Source organism: Zeus faber, assembly GCF_960531495.2.
Source record: "Zeus faber genome assembly, chromosome: 14".
NCBI lineage: Eukaryota > Metazoa > Chordata > Actinopteri > Zeiformes > Zeidae > Zeus > Zeus faber.
The window spans coordinates 12260708-12272701 of NC_137200.1; the positions used below are offsets into that span (position 1 = coordinate 12260708).

The window sequence follows — 11994 nt, forward strand, 5'->3', positions numbered from 1 at the left end:
CATTGACACCTTGTACAGTGTGCGGCGTTGACTCCGTCACTCTGTAGTGGTTAGAGATTACAAACTAGCTGTTTGCATGTGTATTTGTACATGTGCCTTCTTACCCGGTAGATGTCTGTGGATCTGTTAAATTGATATTTTATCCCTTTGCTCTTTGGTCCCCATTACTTTGCTGGATTCATGAAAAATAGGAAAAAACCTTAGTACACAAAAACTTGTGACCACGTCGAGTCAAATCCACTCGAATGTAAGACTTACTGATGCGTTCAAGATCCAGCGAGCAGTTGGGAAAAATAAAAGCCGTGATATGGTAATTACTCACAGAAATACCACAACATTGTTTTTCCTATTTCATAAAAACGTTACTTATTGAAAATGTAATTCAAGGAAAAAAGTCACCACTAAAATTACGTAAGTTTAACTGCTATCGTAAATCTCCAGTAATTACGTAAACCTGCGTAAATATGTCATAATTGACGCGTGTGATACACAACGTCACCTACCACCTGCACATGTACTTACATATAACAAGTCAGAAATAAACGGTTTGTTTTTAAGAAACTTCATGTCCATACAGTTTCCTACAGCGAGACATAGCAAATTTAAATGAAAAGGCAAAAGGTGTATTGACAAGTTCTTCAATAATAATTCTAATCCCAAATGAATGTAAAAGTTCCATAAATGTTGACTGCATTACAATATAGACAAGTAATCTATTAAACTGAATTTTCCAATTGTAGATTATTAACAGAAAATACAATGAAGTAATTAAAACTAACATTTATTTATTATGTTCATAAAATTAAAAAAAATATTATTACTGCTATGCAAAGTAATTACAAAGTTTGTTTCCGTTATTGTTCCAGATGCCGAAAAATAGCCGGGAGTCTAAGACAATAAAGAAGCAATTGTCCAATTGTCCAAAAATCCAATCCTCGAGATCAGTCCATGTGGATTGGTCCAGACATAAGTCCATGATGTTTGTAACTTTTGTAACTTGTGAAGTTTTAAAACTGTAACACGTACCAAAACAATTAAACTGGACCCTGTGTATCGTTGCCTGCAGCTATATCTATTATAATTGTTATAATTATAATTATAATAATTATCATTATTATTATTATTATTATTATTATTATTATTGTCCTTCACTTATTTGTTTTGTGTGTTATTTCACTCTATTGGTGAAAGTTGCTACCACTGAGTGCCAACAACACTACACAGTAGTTCTTTGCTCCTTAAGCTAGAACGTTCTTTCGAGCCCTGTGTCCTCCAAAGCCCTCTCACCACTGAGCTGTGTTTTCCCACAGAATAGCTGCTGACTGAGCGTTGTTTTGTTTACCAAACCACGCGCCTGGAGTCGGGTCCCACAACACTGCTCTAGACTGCTTGAGGTGATGCATTTTGAGTGAGAAGTTTTGCAAAATTAACTCCCAAGAGTAACAAAGTCCATAGACCGCTGCCAGCAGATGACAAACTCCAAATATCTGGTTTGCGGCCTTGGGACAGTTACATGTTTGTAAATGGACTGGATTTTGGATGCATTTAAAGGATATGTTGTCTGTGTTTCAACCCTGGCCTTATTAAAATGTTCATTCCCATCATCTATAACGGTTCGTAGCACGACCTCGCTGAACACTTCACTACTGAGAAAACTTACAACTCTGCTGCAACTTCTCACTGTGCTTAGATGCAGTCCAATGGGGCAAATATTTAAGCCTTGAACAAACCTATTAAATCCCCTTTTTTGAAAACAGGAGGCTCATAATATAGTAGCAGTAGGATGTAGGCTACTGGGGATGATATAAAAAATAAAAAAAATAAACAAAAAAGCGGTGCAATTTCCTGTTTCTAGTCTCTTACATTACGGTTAAGAGACTAGAAACAGGAAATTGTTGGCTCGTGAAAATACAGTCAAGAGAGCTGATTTGTGGAAGTGCAAATGAGTCAACAAAAGGAGATTTCACAAGTTTATTCAAAGCTTAAATGTTTGGCCCTTCGGATTGCATTTAAGTACAGTGGAGCTGCAGCAGAGTGGTGAGTTAAAAAGTCGAAAAGTCTCAAACTCGAATATGTTGCTTTTCAATCCTAAGGACTGTTATATGTTATATATGGACGGATGCTCAAGGGACAATTTAAGTGAAGGACTGGGAGGATAGCACTGCCTGAGCGCTGCATGGGACATTTCAAATCAAACTGTGAAAATCGGATAAAAACTAACCAAAGATTCATACTTTAAATCTCTGCACTATACGTCAAAGAGTCTACTGGGTGAGGGTTATGATCAAAATCCCGGCCTTTCCCGGCCAGAAACTTGCATGGAATTCCCCCACAGGGGTTAAGGCGTAACTTGCCAACATATCCAGACCCCATATTTAATACAAACAGATGCCCCAAATTACCTACATTAAAAAAGAATGTAGGTCTATATATTAAAAAACAACAGTTTATTTATAGCCTACTACGTTTTTTCACTTCTCCCCCTCCCCCTCTGCCTGCACAGTCCTCGGCATTTCATTATATTGGGCTCAGTTTATAATCTTCCCAGAGGGCACCCGCTGGGCCTTACAGTGCGGTCTTTAGTCATTTTCTGTATCAACTTCGCTTCCAAAGTCACAAAAGGTGCTTTCACTGTTTAATGAGCTGTTCCCTGCAAAACAGCTTGTCCTCCGTACCGATCTTAGGAACACAGTTTGAATTTCATCAAGTCTCCCGCAATAAAAGCGTTGCTGGCGGATCGTTTTGAACGATCGAGAATTTCCGATGGTTTGATGACAATGCCTCGGCGAGAAACCCCGCATCGAGGTGGCATTCCGCGGCGACGCTGATTAGTCCACATCTCTCCCCCTGAGTCTCCCCCACGAGGAGTATAAAGTGTTCGGGATTCACCGACGCTGGATTCACCGCGCCTCCCTTCCGGCTTGAGTCACATCTTAGTGATGTCCAAGGAGTCCTGAACCTCAATCACCTCGAAACCGCGGTTGTCGATCCCCAGCTTCCCGTGCCGACTGCGGTCGGGCTGGCTCTGGTTGCTGTGGTTGCGGTGGTCCACATCTGTCTTGAAGCAGTGCGCGCAGTGTGGCGTGGTGACCCGCACGCTCTTGGAGAAGTTGGAGAAGTCCACCCGGTATTTGCCCGTTTTGGTGCGGGAGATGATGGGGAGGAAGCTGTAGCCCCACTGGATCTCCTGTGGGACGTAGGATGTCCGGACCTGGCAGGAGGAACTTGTGGACTCCGCCATCCCATCGAGGAAGACCACCAACTCAAAGTCCTGCTGAGGAAGGGTGTCCGCCGACAGCTCGTAAAATGGGCTGGATCTGTTGATCACGTGGTAGAGGGTCAGCGGGCAGACAAAGAACAAGTTGTCCTTGCCCGCGTCCATGGTGAAGTTGATGTCCACCTGGTCTAAAATGATCGTCTCTCCATCCGGCGTCACGGTTGTCTGGAGCAGTTTGCCGTAGATCTGGCTCCCGATGAGCAGGGTCTTTCGCAGGTTGGCCACTCGGATCAAGAGGCAAAGGCTGCCCTTCTTCAGGCAGATGACCGCCGTGGCGCTGAAGGTGATCGTTTTGGCCCGTTTCTTGGGTAAGGAGATCTTGGCCAAGATCACCCCGCACATGAAGCAGTTGATGAACACGCCGACCAGCGACTGCACCATAATGAGAGCCACCGTGCCGGCGCAATGCCCGGTCAGCGCCCTGCCGCCGTACCCGATGGTGGTCTGGGTCTCCAGGGAGTAGAGGAACGCCGTGGTCAAGCCGTTCACGTTGTCTATGCAGCGGACGTGTCCGTCGGTGTGGTTCTGTCCCGGCAGATCCCCGTTGCTCTTCGCCACCCAGTACCACAGCAGGCTAAAAACGAACCAGCTGCCCGTGAAGGAGGCCACGAACAGGAGCAGCACAAAGCGCCAGCGGATCTCGACGAACGTAGTCCAGACGTCCGCCAGGAAGGCGTAGTGGTTGCTGTACTCGATGTTGCCAAACTCAATATTGCAGCGGCCGTCTTTGGTCACCAACCGGGTCCGACGGCCTCTGTGTCCGGCCGGCTGACCGTGGATGTGAGTCTGGATCAGCTGGAACATCCTGCAGCTTTAGGAGAGAAGGTGATTTTAGTCATGTGTGAGCACATGACTAAACGTAACTATGTGGTTCAGACAGACGAGCGGCCCTCATACCGCTGTGGAGCGAGTCAGGACGTTGTACATAGTTACACATTTACGGACGGAGGAAGCCGGAGCCGACCGTTGCTCGTTGTTAATATTGGAATGCAAAAAAAAAAACATTTCACATCACTGCCGGTTGTAAGATATACAGCACACCTCAATTGCACTGACTGCTTCTTCAGTTTCTGCTTCTTGCTTGGATGCTTCAAGGACTTTGAATTAGGACTTCATTTTCCACAATTCTCTATTTTACCGAATAACATTTTAAATAGACTACGGGGAATATCAATCCCGTTCTGCACTATAGAACTACTTAAATGAGGATGGCTCGTGAAAATGCGCTTTCATTAAAAGGGACCTTTGATGCAACACTCACTTTTTCACTGCTTGTGCGCATACGTGTGGGTCTCCGCTGGACCTGCTAACACACAAACTGTGAAATAAGACAACCCAGTTTTTTGTTTTTTTGAGTAACTCAACAAACAAATGAATGAAATGTAAGTACAGTATTTCAAAAACAATTCTGCTGTGTGTTCCTTTTGAGAAAAAAAAAAAAAAAAAAAAAAAGTATATGGTAGATAGACTGTAGGCTGCAGCACACGATCCGCTGTGCCTTTCTCCAAACTAAACTGATAAAAGAAATGTGCGTTTTTAGATAGATGTATCTCTTTTTTTTTATTATACTTTATTTTATTTCCCAATTTTTACAAAAAAAAAAAAACACAAAAAAAAAAATTTAAGAAACAGAAACTTCAAAAGACATGTTTCGTGGACCTCAGAGACCTATATTAACTTGTTGAAAAGGAGGTTTATAGGTCCCCTTTAAATATTGAACACCACATTCCCGCTCGTAACATTTGAATGTGGAGTTATGTTGAGAATCAAAATCTATTTTATTTCTCTGAGGTTTTGCGCCACTGGACAGCAATCCCAGCACATTCGAGGGAAATTCTCGACTTTCTCACATTTCAAGCTCGTCGTTGTGTTTTTCTTGTAATTACTGCTCCTCTTGCCCTTCCAGGGCAATGTTATGGCGGGACTAGAGTTTGGGAGAAGCCGGGGAGGTTTAGCCTCTGTGTGGTCCCTCGGGGTCACGCCTCATAAATCAGGAATTATTAAACCGCGCCGGTGGTCACATGTATTATATTAATCTGTATTTCTGATCAGTAGATAAATACTGGACGCACGGAAAGAACAAGAAAATCAGCGTGATGGAAATGGTTCAACCATAATGAATGAACCAGTTATGAATAGTCATGAAACGTAGAATAGGAGGTTGTTTTTTTCCCCATGTGCTCAGTAGAATAAGACATATGCCAAGGTTCTTTTGATATTTTCTTATAAAGAAAATATCCCCAACACCTCAAACGAGCAAGAAGAAAATTTTAAATAAATAAAATAAATGGATTGCTGGTTGCGCATGGTGATGGGAAAGGTCGGCCATTGTTAATTATTTGGTCATTCTTTATCAAACTGTCCGTGGAGCAAGATGGCAACTGTGCAAAAATGTCCCGAATTTCCATTTTGTCCTTTTTTTTTTTTTCTTCCATCGCTCCCTGCAGCGCTCTCTCCTTTCCTCCGAGTCACCGGAGGGGTTGTATGTGAGCGGGTTAGGCGGGGTCGGTTCCTTTTGGACTAGTGTGTTTGTTAAAGGGCGCGTGACGCCGTCAACCTTGGAAGTGAGGAAAGCAATTGATCAGATGCAAGATCCAGCAGATTAGACCCGAGATTTATTTTATCATCTTTTTTCTTTTCTTTCTTTTTTTTTTTTTTTTTTTTCGGAAGATTAGATGATACCCGTTTCCAGATGTGCTGAGTAAGCATTGACTTCCTGCTCAAAAATGCCTCTTTTTTTGGTTGGCAATAATGTGTGAAAGCCTCTGTTATATTGCATTATACATCTTGATGTGTTTACTTTTCTTACTTTCCCAGAAATAAGTGACTTCATTGGAATATGCCCTGACCAAACACTATCGCTCTATATTTGTACGTGCTTGTATGTTTGATGTTTACTTTTTATTTTGTTCGTCTTTTTTCACATTGTTATTCTCACTTTTCAAGGATTTCCACCATTCTGTTTGTATTCGGGAAGAAAAAGAATCAAATATATTAAAAAAATAAATAAATAACAGTTTAAAAAAAAATCTTAAAAATATATGATCAAATGTAACGCGAAAAATGAAATACAGCACATGTTAGCAGATATATAGAAGAATTGGTCAAAACTTGGTCAGATAGTTTGGACGTGCTCCAGCAGAACATCAACTAGACACAAAAAACAAGCTCTTTGTTTCACTTGTTTAACTTTTACACCCTGCGGGGCGTAGGTCACACGCGTGTAAACCTGTATATATATTTATAAAATACCACATACACAGTCATGCTCTCATTCAATAAAGTCTGATTTACCGTTGACCATTACACTGCTATAAGTACATCTCCAAACCCTCCATCCATTTTAACGCCCAAACAACCAGTCAAGAGAGGGATCCATCGCATCCCCAAATGTACAGCAACTCCGACGTACCTGCTTTGTGTGACCATGGGCCCAGAAGTGCAGACTGGAACTGGAACTCTTTTGTGGGCTCAGCCTCTTTCCTCCCCGCGAGTGGCCATGAAGGCGTCGAAAAGATTTTAATCCACAGTGAAATTTCCTAATCCCAGCCACATGCCGCTGTGTACAGCGGCCTCACGCAGACAGTGGAACCAGTCAGGAGCAGCTCCTGGAAGCAGCGTTAGGCCCCGGGCGGATCAACCAACCCCCCCCCAACCCCAACCCCAACACTAACCCTAACAACCCCCCCCCCCCCCATCATCATCATAGATACAACCAGTTGCCCCGGTCCTTCTCAAACACGGGTGAGATTCTCCAAAATCAAACGGTCCCCCCATCAGTACGCACGACTCCCATCTGAGTGGAACCTTCCCGGGATCGGCGGCAGGAACGTTAACATTGGAGCGGGCACGAGGTGTTTCTATTGAAGGGGCCACTGCAGCCCACATTTTTTTTGGGGGGGGGGGGGGTTCCTCACCCCCACCCTGAGAGCATTTGGTATTTGTCTCAGGTCCTCACAAAGAAATCCTTCAATTGCCCCCCCTCCGTATGGTGCCCCCCACCCACACCCCCACCTCAAAAACCCTGCAAGGCCGATTGAGATTTGCATCAAAATGAAGAGTTGCAGGGGCCGTGTGTCCGTGTGCCACATTCCACCCGCAACAAAAGAAAAAAAAAGCACCCAACAAATGCGGCCATTGTCAGTTATTTGTTTTTCATATCTGTGCAACACGCCTTCACATTTTCTTTGACGGGGAGACTGAGAAAAAAAGGTTCATCCATGCAGTGCAAGCTGACGCCACGCGAAGCAAAAACCGTGTAAAATATAGTTTCGGTTGCTTTTTCGGAGGGCTCGGTCCCTGACCCCAACCCACCTGCCGTTTTTCCTCTGTGTTTTTCTACCACCATGTGTGCCCCCCTCCCGAAAAACAAAATCGAATTTTAATCAATACACGATGGAAAGTAACTCTTGTGTTGCAAGATCAAAATTGCGGGGATGTACTTCTATGTAAAAAAAAACAAAAACGCGCCTGATAAAAAGGACACCATGGACCCCACCTTCTGCTGTCATTGTGGTGGTTTTCTGCCGTTCATTTAACTACATCTAATTGATGCTTTTGATCTGACGTTTAAAGATGTATAAAGGGCCCCGAGCAGCCGAGGGCCCATGGAATCACTCCAACCTAATGCCAAACTTTTTCTATTGTTTACTAATTGTTACTTTCATAGTATCTGGTGTCTCTTGGTCCAATTTGTGCTCTGTGATCATTTTGCGTTTCTGAAGAAGACGTCGCACCCCACCTGCAGATAAAAATAGCAATATGATTCTGAACATGTTTTTGGGTTTGATATGTGGCCGTCATTTTGCCTGAGCAAGTTTATTTGAAAATGTTAGGGCTGTCATGTGAACTCTCTCACATTCCAACTGGCTGGAAAAAACAAAACGAGATAATTTGATTTACAAGCCACGTCTGGCAGATAGCTGGTTCACTGTGTGTGTGTGTGTGTGTGTGTGTGTGTGTGTGAGGCGGACATGAGAGGCATTATTTTGTTTTTAATGTCTGATCATTTTCTTACCTTGTGGACAAACCTCTGCTAATTATCTGATTGCTTCCTGGGAAGCGATTAAAGATCAATTTGAGACGCATTTTTTTTTTGTAATCTCATGGGAGTATTAGACGTTTAACAGTGAAGCGGTAGCTTGATACTTAATAACATGGTGTTTGTGAGGCTATAATGTATGTCACTTTTAACCACAAATTTATTCATTTTTTTTTTTTTTTAATCAGTTCATTTCATATCCCATTTACTACCGTGACGCAAAACATGATAATAAAAAATAAAAACAAAATAAACCACCGCCACGCAGTAAAATACACGTGAAAGCCTGTCGACGTACCGTGAGAACATTCTCCTTTATTCGGACTGTGTACATGAGTCCTTTTCATTGAGGATCTCAATACGTTCCAAACAACAATTGTACACCTCCATCGCTCGGCAGCTCTGGACGCCGGGAGGTTGTCGAGTTGAATAGCGCTTCAACATCAAAAACAAAAACAAAAAAACGGGGTGTTTTATTTCTTCTCCTCCTCTTCCTCCTCCTCCTCCTCCTCCTGGCTCTGGAAGAAGCACCTTCGGAGCGCTGCGATGTAGCGGCGCCCATCTGGAGCCGTCACCTTCAGCTCGGCCAGGGGAGGCGACGCCCCGTTGGAGTAGAGTCTGAACGCAGGGCTGCACGACTGGATGGCTTCCAGAAACACCTGCCACCCCAAAAATATACAATCGGGAGATAAGAGACAGACTTTGTCAACCCCCCGTGAAGAAGAGATGGAAATAAAATCAAAACGAAAATGATGTATGCACATCTGTAAACAGAAGTTGGCAGGGGGGCAGCACGGCTTATTATCAGCGCAGGATTTAACATCAGATCCTCGGGCTGGGGGGCGAGAAATCGATATATATGTCGGTATATTGACTGATAGCGATATGAGACCGGATATCGCCCGGGATCGTCAAATCGCGAATATCGTTAAACGTTGTCTTTAAGGCTGCGTGACGACGGTACAGCGATGCAGTTTCCCCAAACTTCATAGACTGCTCCAGATGTTCTCATCGATGGTCATCGGAATCGGTCTCAGAGTGAGTTTACTTCCCCGGGGACATTTGTATACACAAGGAATTTGGTCATGGTGAAAGGTCAAATAAGAAATAAAATAAAAATGTCAATAAAAAGTTAAACAAAAAATATTTTAAAAAAAAAGGCCAAATGTACACAAATAGCTGAAAAATACAAAAGAGAAATAGTCAAATATATAAAAATATACAGAATACACAAAATGTGATCTATGCACAGGATAAATGGGTCCTATGGGTATATAGGGTATAAATGATTGCAAAGTACTGGTTAAGATATTACAGTTCCTACAGTGCGTTATAATGCGATGATTGTTTCTCAAAATATTTCTTGTGTGTAAATATCTTATGAAAGCAACTATAGCCATCCGCCAAATCAATTGTTGAATTATAAATATCGAGGCATTTGCCAATATTAGCTCAGCCCTAGCAGAACCAGTGTATTATTGTATGTCGCCCAGACCATAACGCCCCGAGACCCCAGGCGGCACCTTGACGATGTCCTCGGTGTCCTGCGCCGCGTTCTGGAACGCGGCGTCGCAGTGCCGCAGGTATTCCTCGTACAGGCCCCGCGTGGCGCCGTCGAGCCGCCGGAGAGCTTCCTCCGCGGGCTCCACCTTGCGCAGGTTGTCCAGGAAGTCAGTGTTTACGGGGCCGCACTCGATCACGCTCACGCTGCGAAGGAAGGAAGGAAAGGAGAGGAAGGAAGGGAGGCGCAAATGAATGACCAGCTCATCCGCCTGGCGCATCGTCCTACTGTCCCGGCCGAAACTCACTGGATGTTGAAGTGCTGCAGGATGATGGCCAAACTCTCGCACGCGCCCTCGACGGCAAATTTACTGGCGCAGTACACCGCGTTGAAGGGGAAACCTGCAGCCCGACACGGAACGCAGACCAGGTTCAGGGGAATCTGACGGATCCCGACAACGGTAAAGTGTTCCGTCGCCCCGAAGCTCACCTTGAAGCCCTCCAACACTCCCCGTGACCAGAATGCGACCCTGCCCCCGAGCCTTCATCCCCGGGAGAAATGCCTGGATGGTCTGGATGGTTCCCAGGAGGTTCACTTCCAGCACCTGCCTCATGGTGTCCAGGGCCTGGACTTCCAGAGGCCCCATCAGCCCCACGCCGGCGTTGCACACTGGGAAGACAGGTCACAAGGTCAAGGTTTCGCAAACAATCACAAGACACGTTTGACGCCGAGAGATCGGACGAGATGTCTGGGAACCGACCCAGGATGTCCACCCTGTTCTCCAGCACCCTGTCCCTGGCCGCCAGGATGGACCGCCGGTCCGTCACGTCCATCTGGAGGACGTCCAGCGTGTCTCTGTGCAGGTCTTTGACGCACTCCAGAAGACGCTCCTTCTTGGCCAGATTCCTCATGGTCGCGTACACTGAAATAACAGACAATTGAAAGCCTCTTTAAGTCTCAAGCAACATCCACACCCGGTGATTGATCAGTCGATTACCTTTGTATGTTTTGTTGGGGTCGGACGCTAAACGCACGGCCAGGCTGAGGCCGATTCCGGACGAGCAGCCTGTGATCAGCACCACCTTCTGTTCCATGGAGGACGAGGACGAGGGATCTTCTGGGCGTCCTGCAGAATGACCCTCCTCGTGGGTGCGTTGCACGATAAGATGGCACCGCGGGCAAAATGTCCTCCTCCTCCTCCTCCGTCTTGTTTTTTTTTTTTCTCTCAACTTCCCCCACAAACACAAGGCCGCTCGGAGGTAAACATCCCACTTTCCCAACGGCGTTGCCACCCCCACACCCCGTGTGAGAAGGCTTGGCTCTTGAAGAACCCGCCACCGGCCACCTGGAGCCATGGCCTTCAGCCGCTTGTTTTAACGCAACAACGTCGGTTAGAAACACAAATGTTAAACATACAGTGCATGTTAAAACTTGTGGTTTTTAGAGGTTAGTTCGGAATACCGCGTTTCTTTTAGATTACTGATAAAGCTGTGGAAATAAAAAAAAAAAAAAAGATAAACCCCGGACCCAAGACACAACACGACGTTGGGGTGGGCGCCTATTTACTGCACCAAAACCAGATCCTGTTGTTTTGTGCGATAGTTCATGCTCTCAGCTGGTGTGGAAAAGGTAAGCATGGTTCTACATTCATATCCAAAAGTTTTTTGATGAATACTGATATAAAATCTGACCATATCATCTACAATAAAACATGTAACACTAGCTCATTATATTATTGTCATATTCAGACATTACAGCAACGTCAGCAATAGCAATATTATCTTTTCAAAAAGAGACGATATATAGCATATACACATACAAGTATAAACATTTGGCGGTGGGGGAAGTATCGATTCTTAGATGCATTGCGACTCCATAATCCAATCTATTTTTGACATCTTGATTATCTTCAATCGGTTCCTGTATGGTATCTTTAAAAATACGATACACTCAATATATCATAATAGACCGCATTCAAAAAAATAGTGACGGCCATGATCTCTACATATTGTTATGTACATGCATTGCCAATTGATTTAATAGGAGTTAAGTTACAATGACATTTCAGGTAATCTTTATTCTTCTCTCTTATACCTCTGCTTAGGCTGTGCATGGGCTAAAGGGAAACCAAACAAAACACAACACACAAACATAGTTAATTAACTGCATTGATTT

The 11994-nt window shown here is 44.4% G+C and overlaps 2 protein-coding genes across 2 annotated transcripts; both read right to left on the reverse strand.

Moving 5' to 3' along the window:
- Nucleotides 1–2926: 2926 nt before the first annotated feature.
- On the reverse strand, nucleotides 2927–4081 carry LOC307239801 (ATP-sensitive inward rectifier potassium channel 1-like; the record flags this gene model as incomplete). The annotated part of the gene is made up of 1 exon (XM_080013367.1): nucleotides 2927–4081. The coding sequence occupies one exon, from the start codon at nucleotides 4079–4081 to the stop codon at nucleotides 2927–2929; it is 1155 nt and encodes a 384-aa protein (XP_079869493.1).
- Nucleotides 4082–8791: 4710 nt separating this feature from the next.
- On the reverse strand, nucleotides 8792–10916 carry hsd17b1 (hydroxysteroid (17-beta) dehydrogenase 1; the record flags this gene model as incomplete). Its single annotated transcript, XM_080013418.1, has 6 exons — nucleotides 10817–10916; nucleotides 10580–10741; nucleotides 10309–10488; nucleotides 10127–10220; nucleotides 9842–10025; nucleotides 8792–8977 (listed from the first exon to the last, which is right to left on the reverse strand). Exons 1-6 carry the CDS (start codon nucleotides 10911–10913, stop codon nucleotides 8792–8794), a joined length of 903 nt encoding a protein of 300 aa, XP_079869544.1. The 5' UTR covers nucleotides 10914–10916.
- Between the last annotated feature and the right edge of the window lie 1078 nt (nucleotides 10917–11994).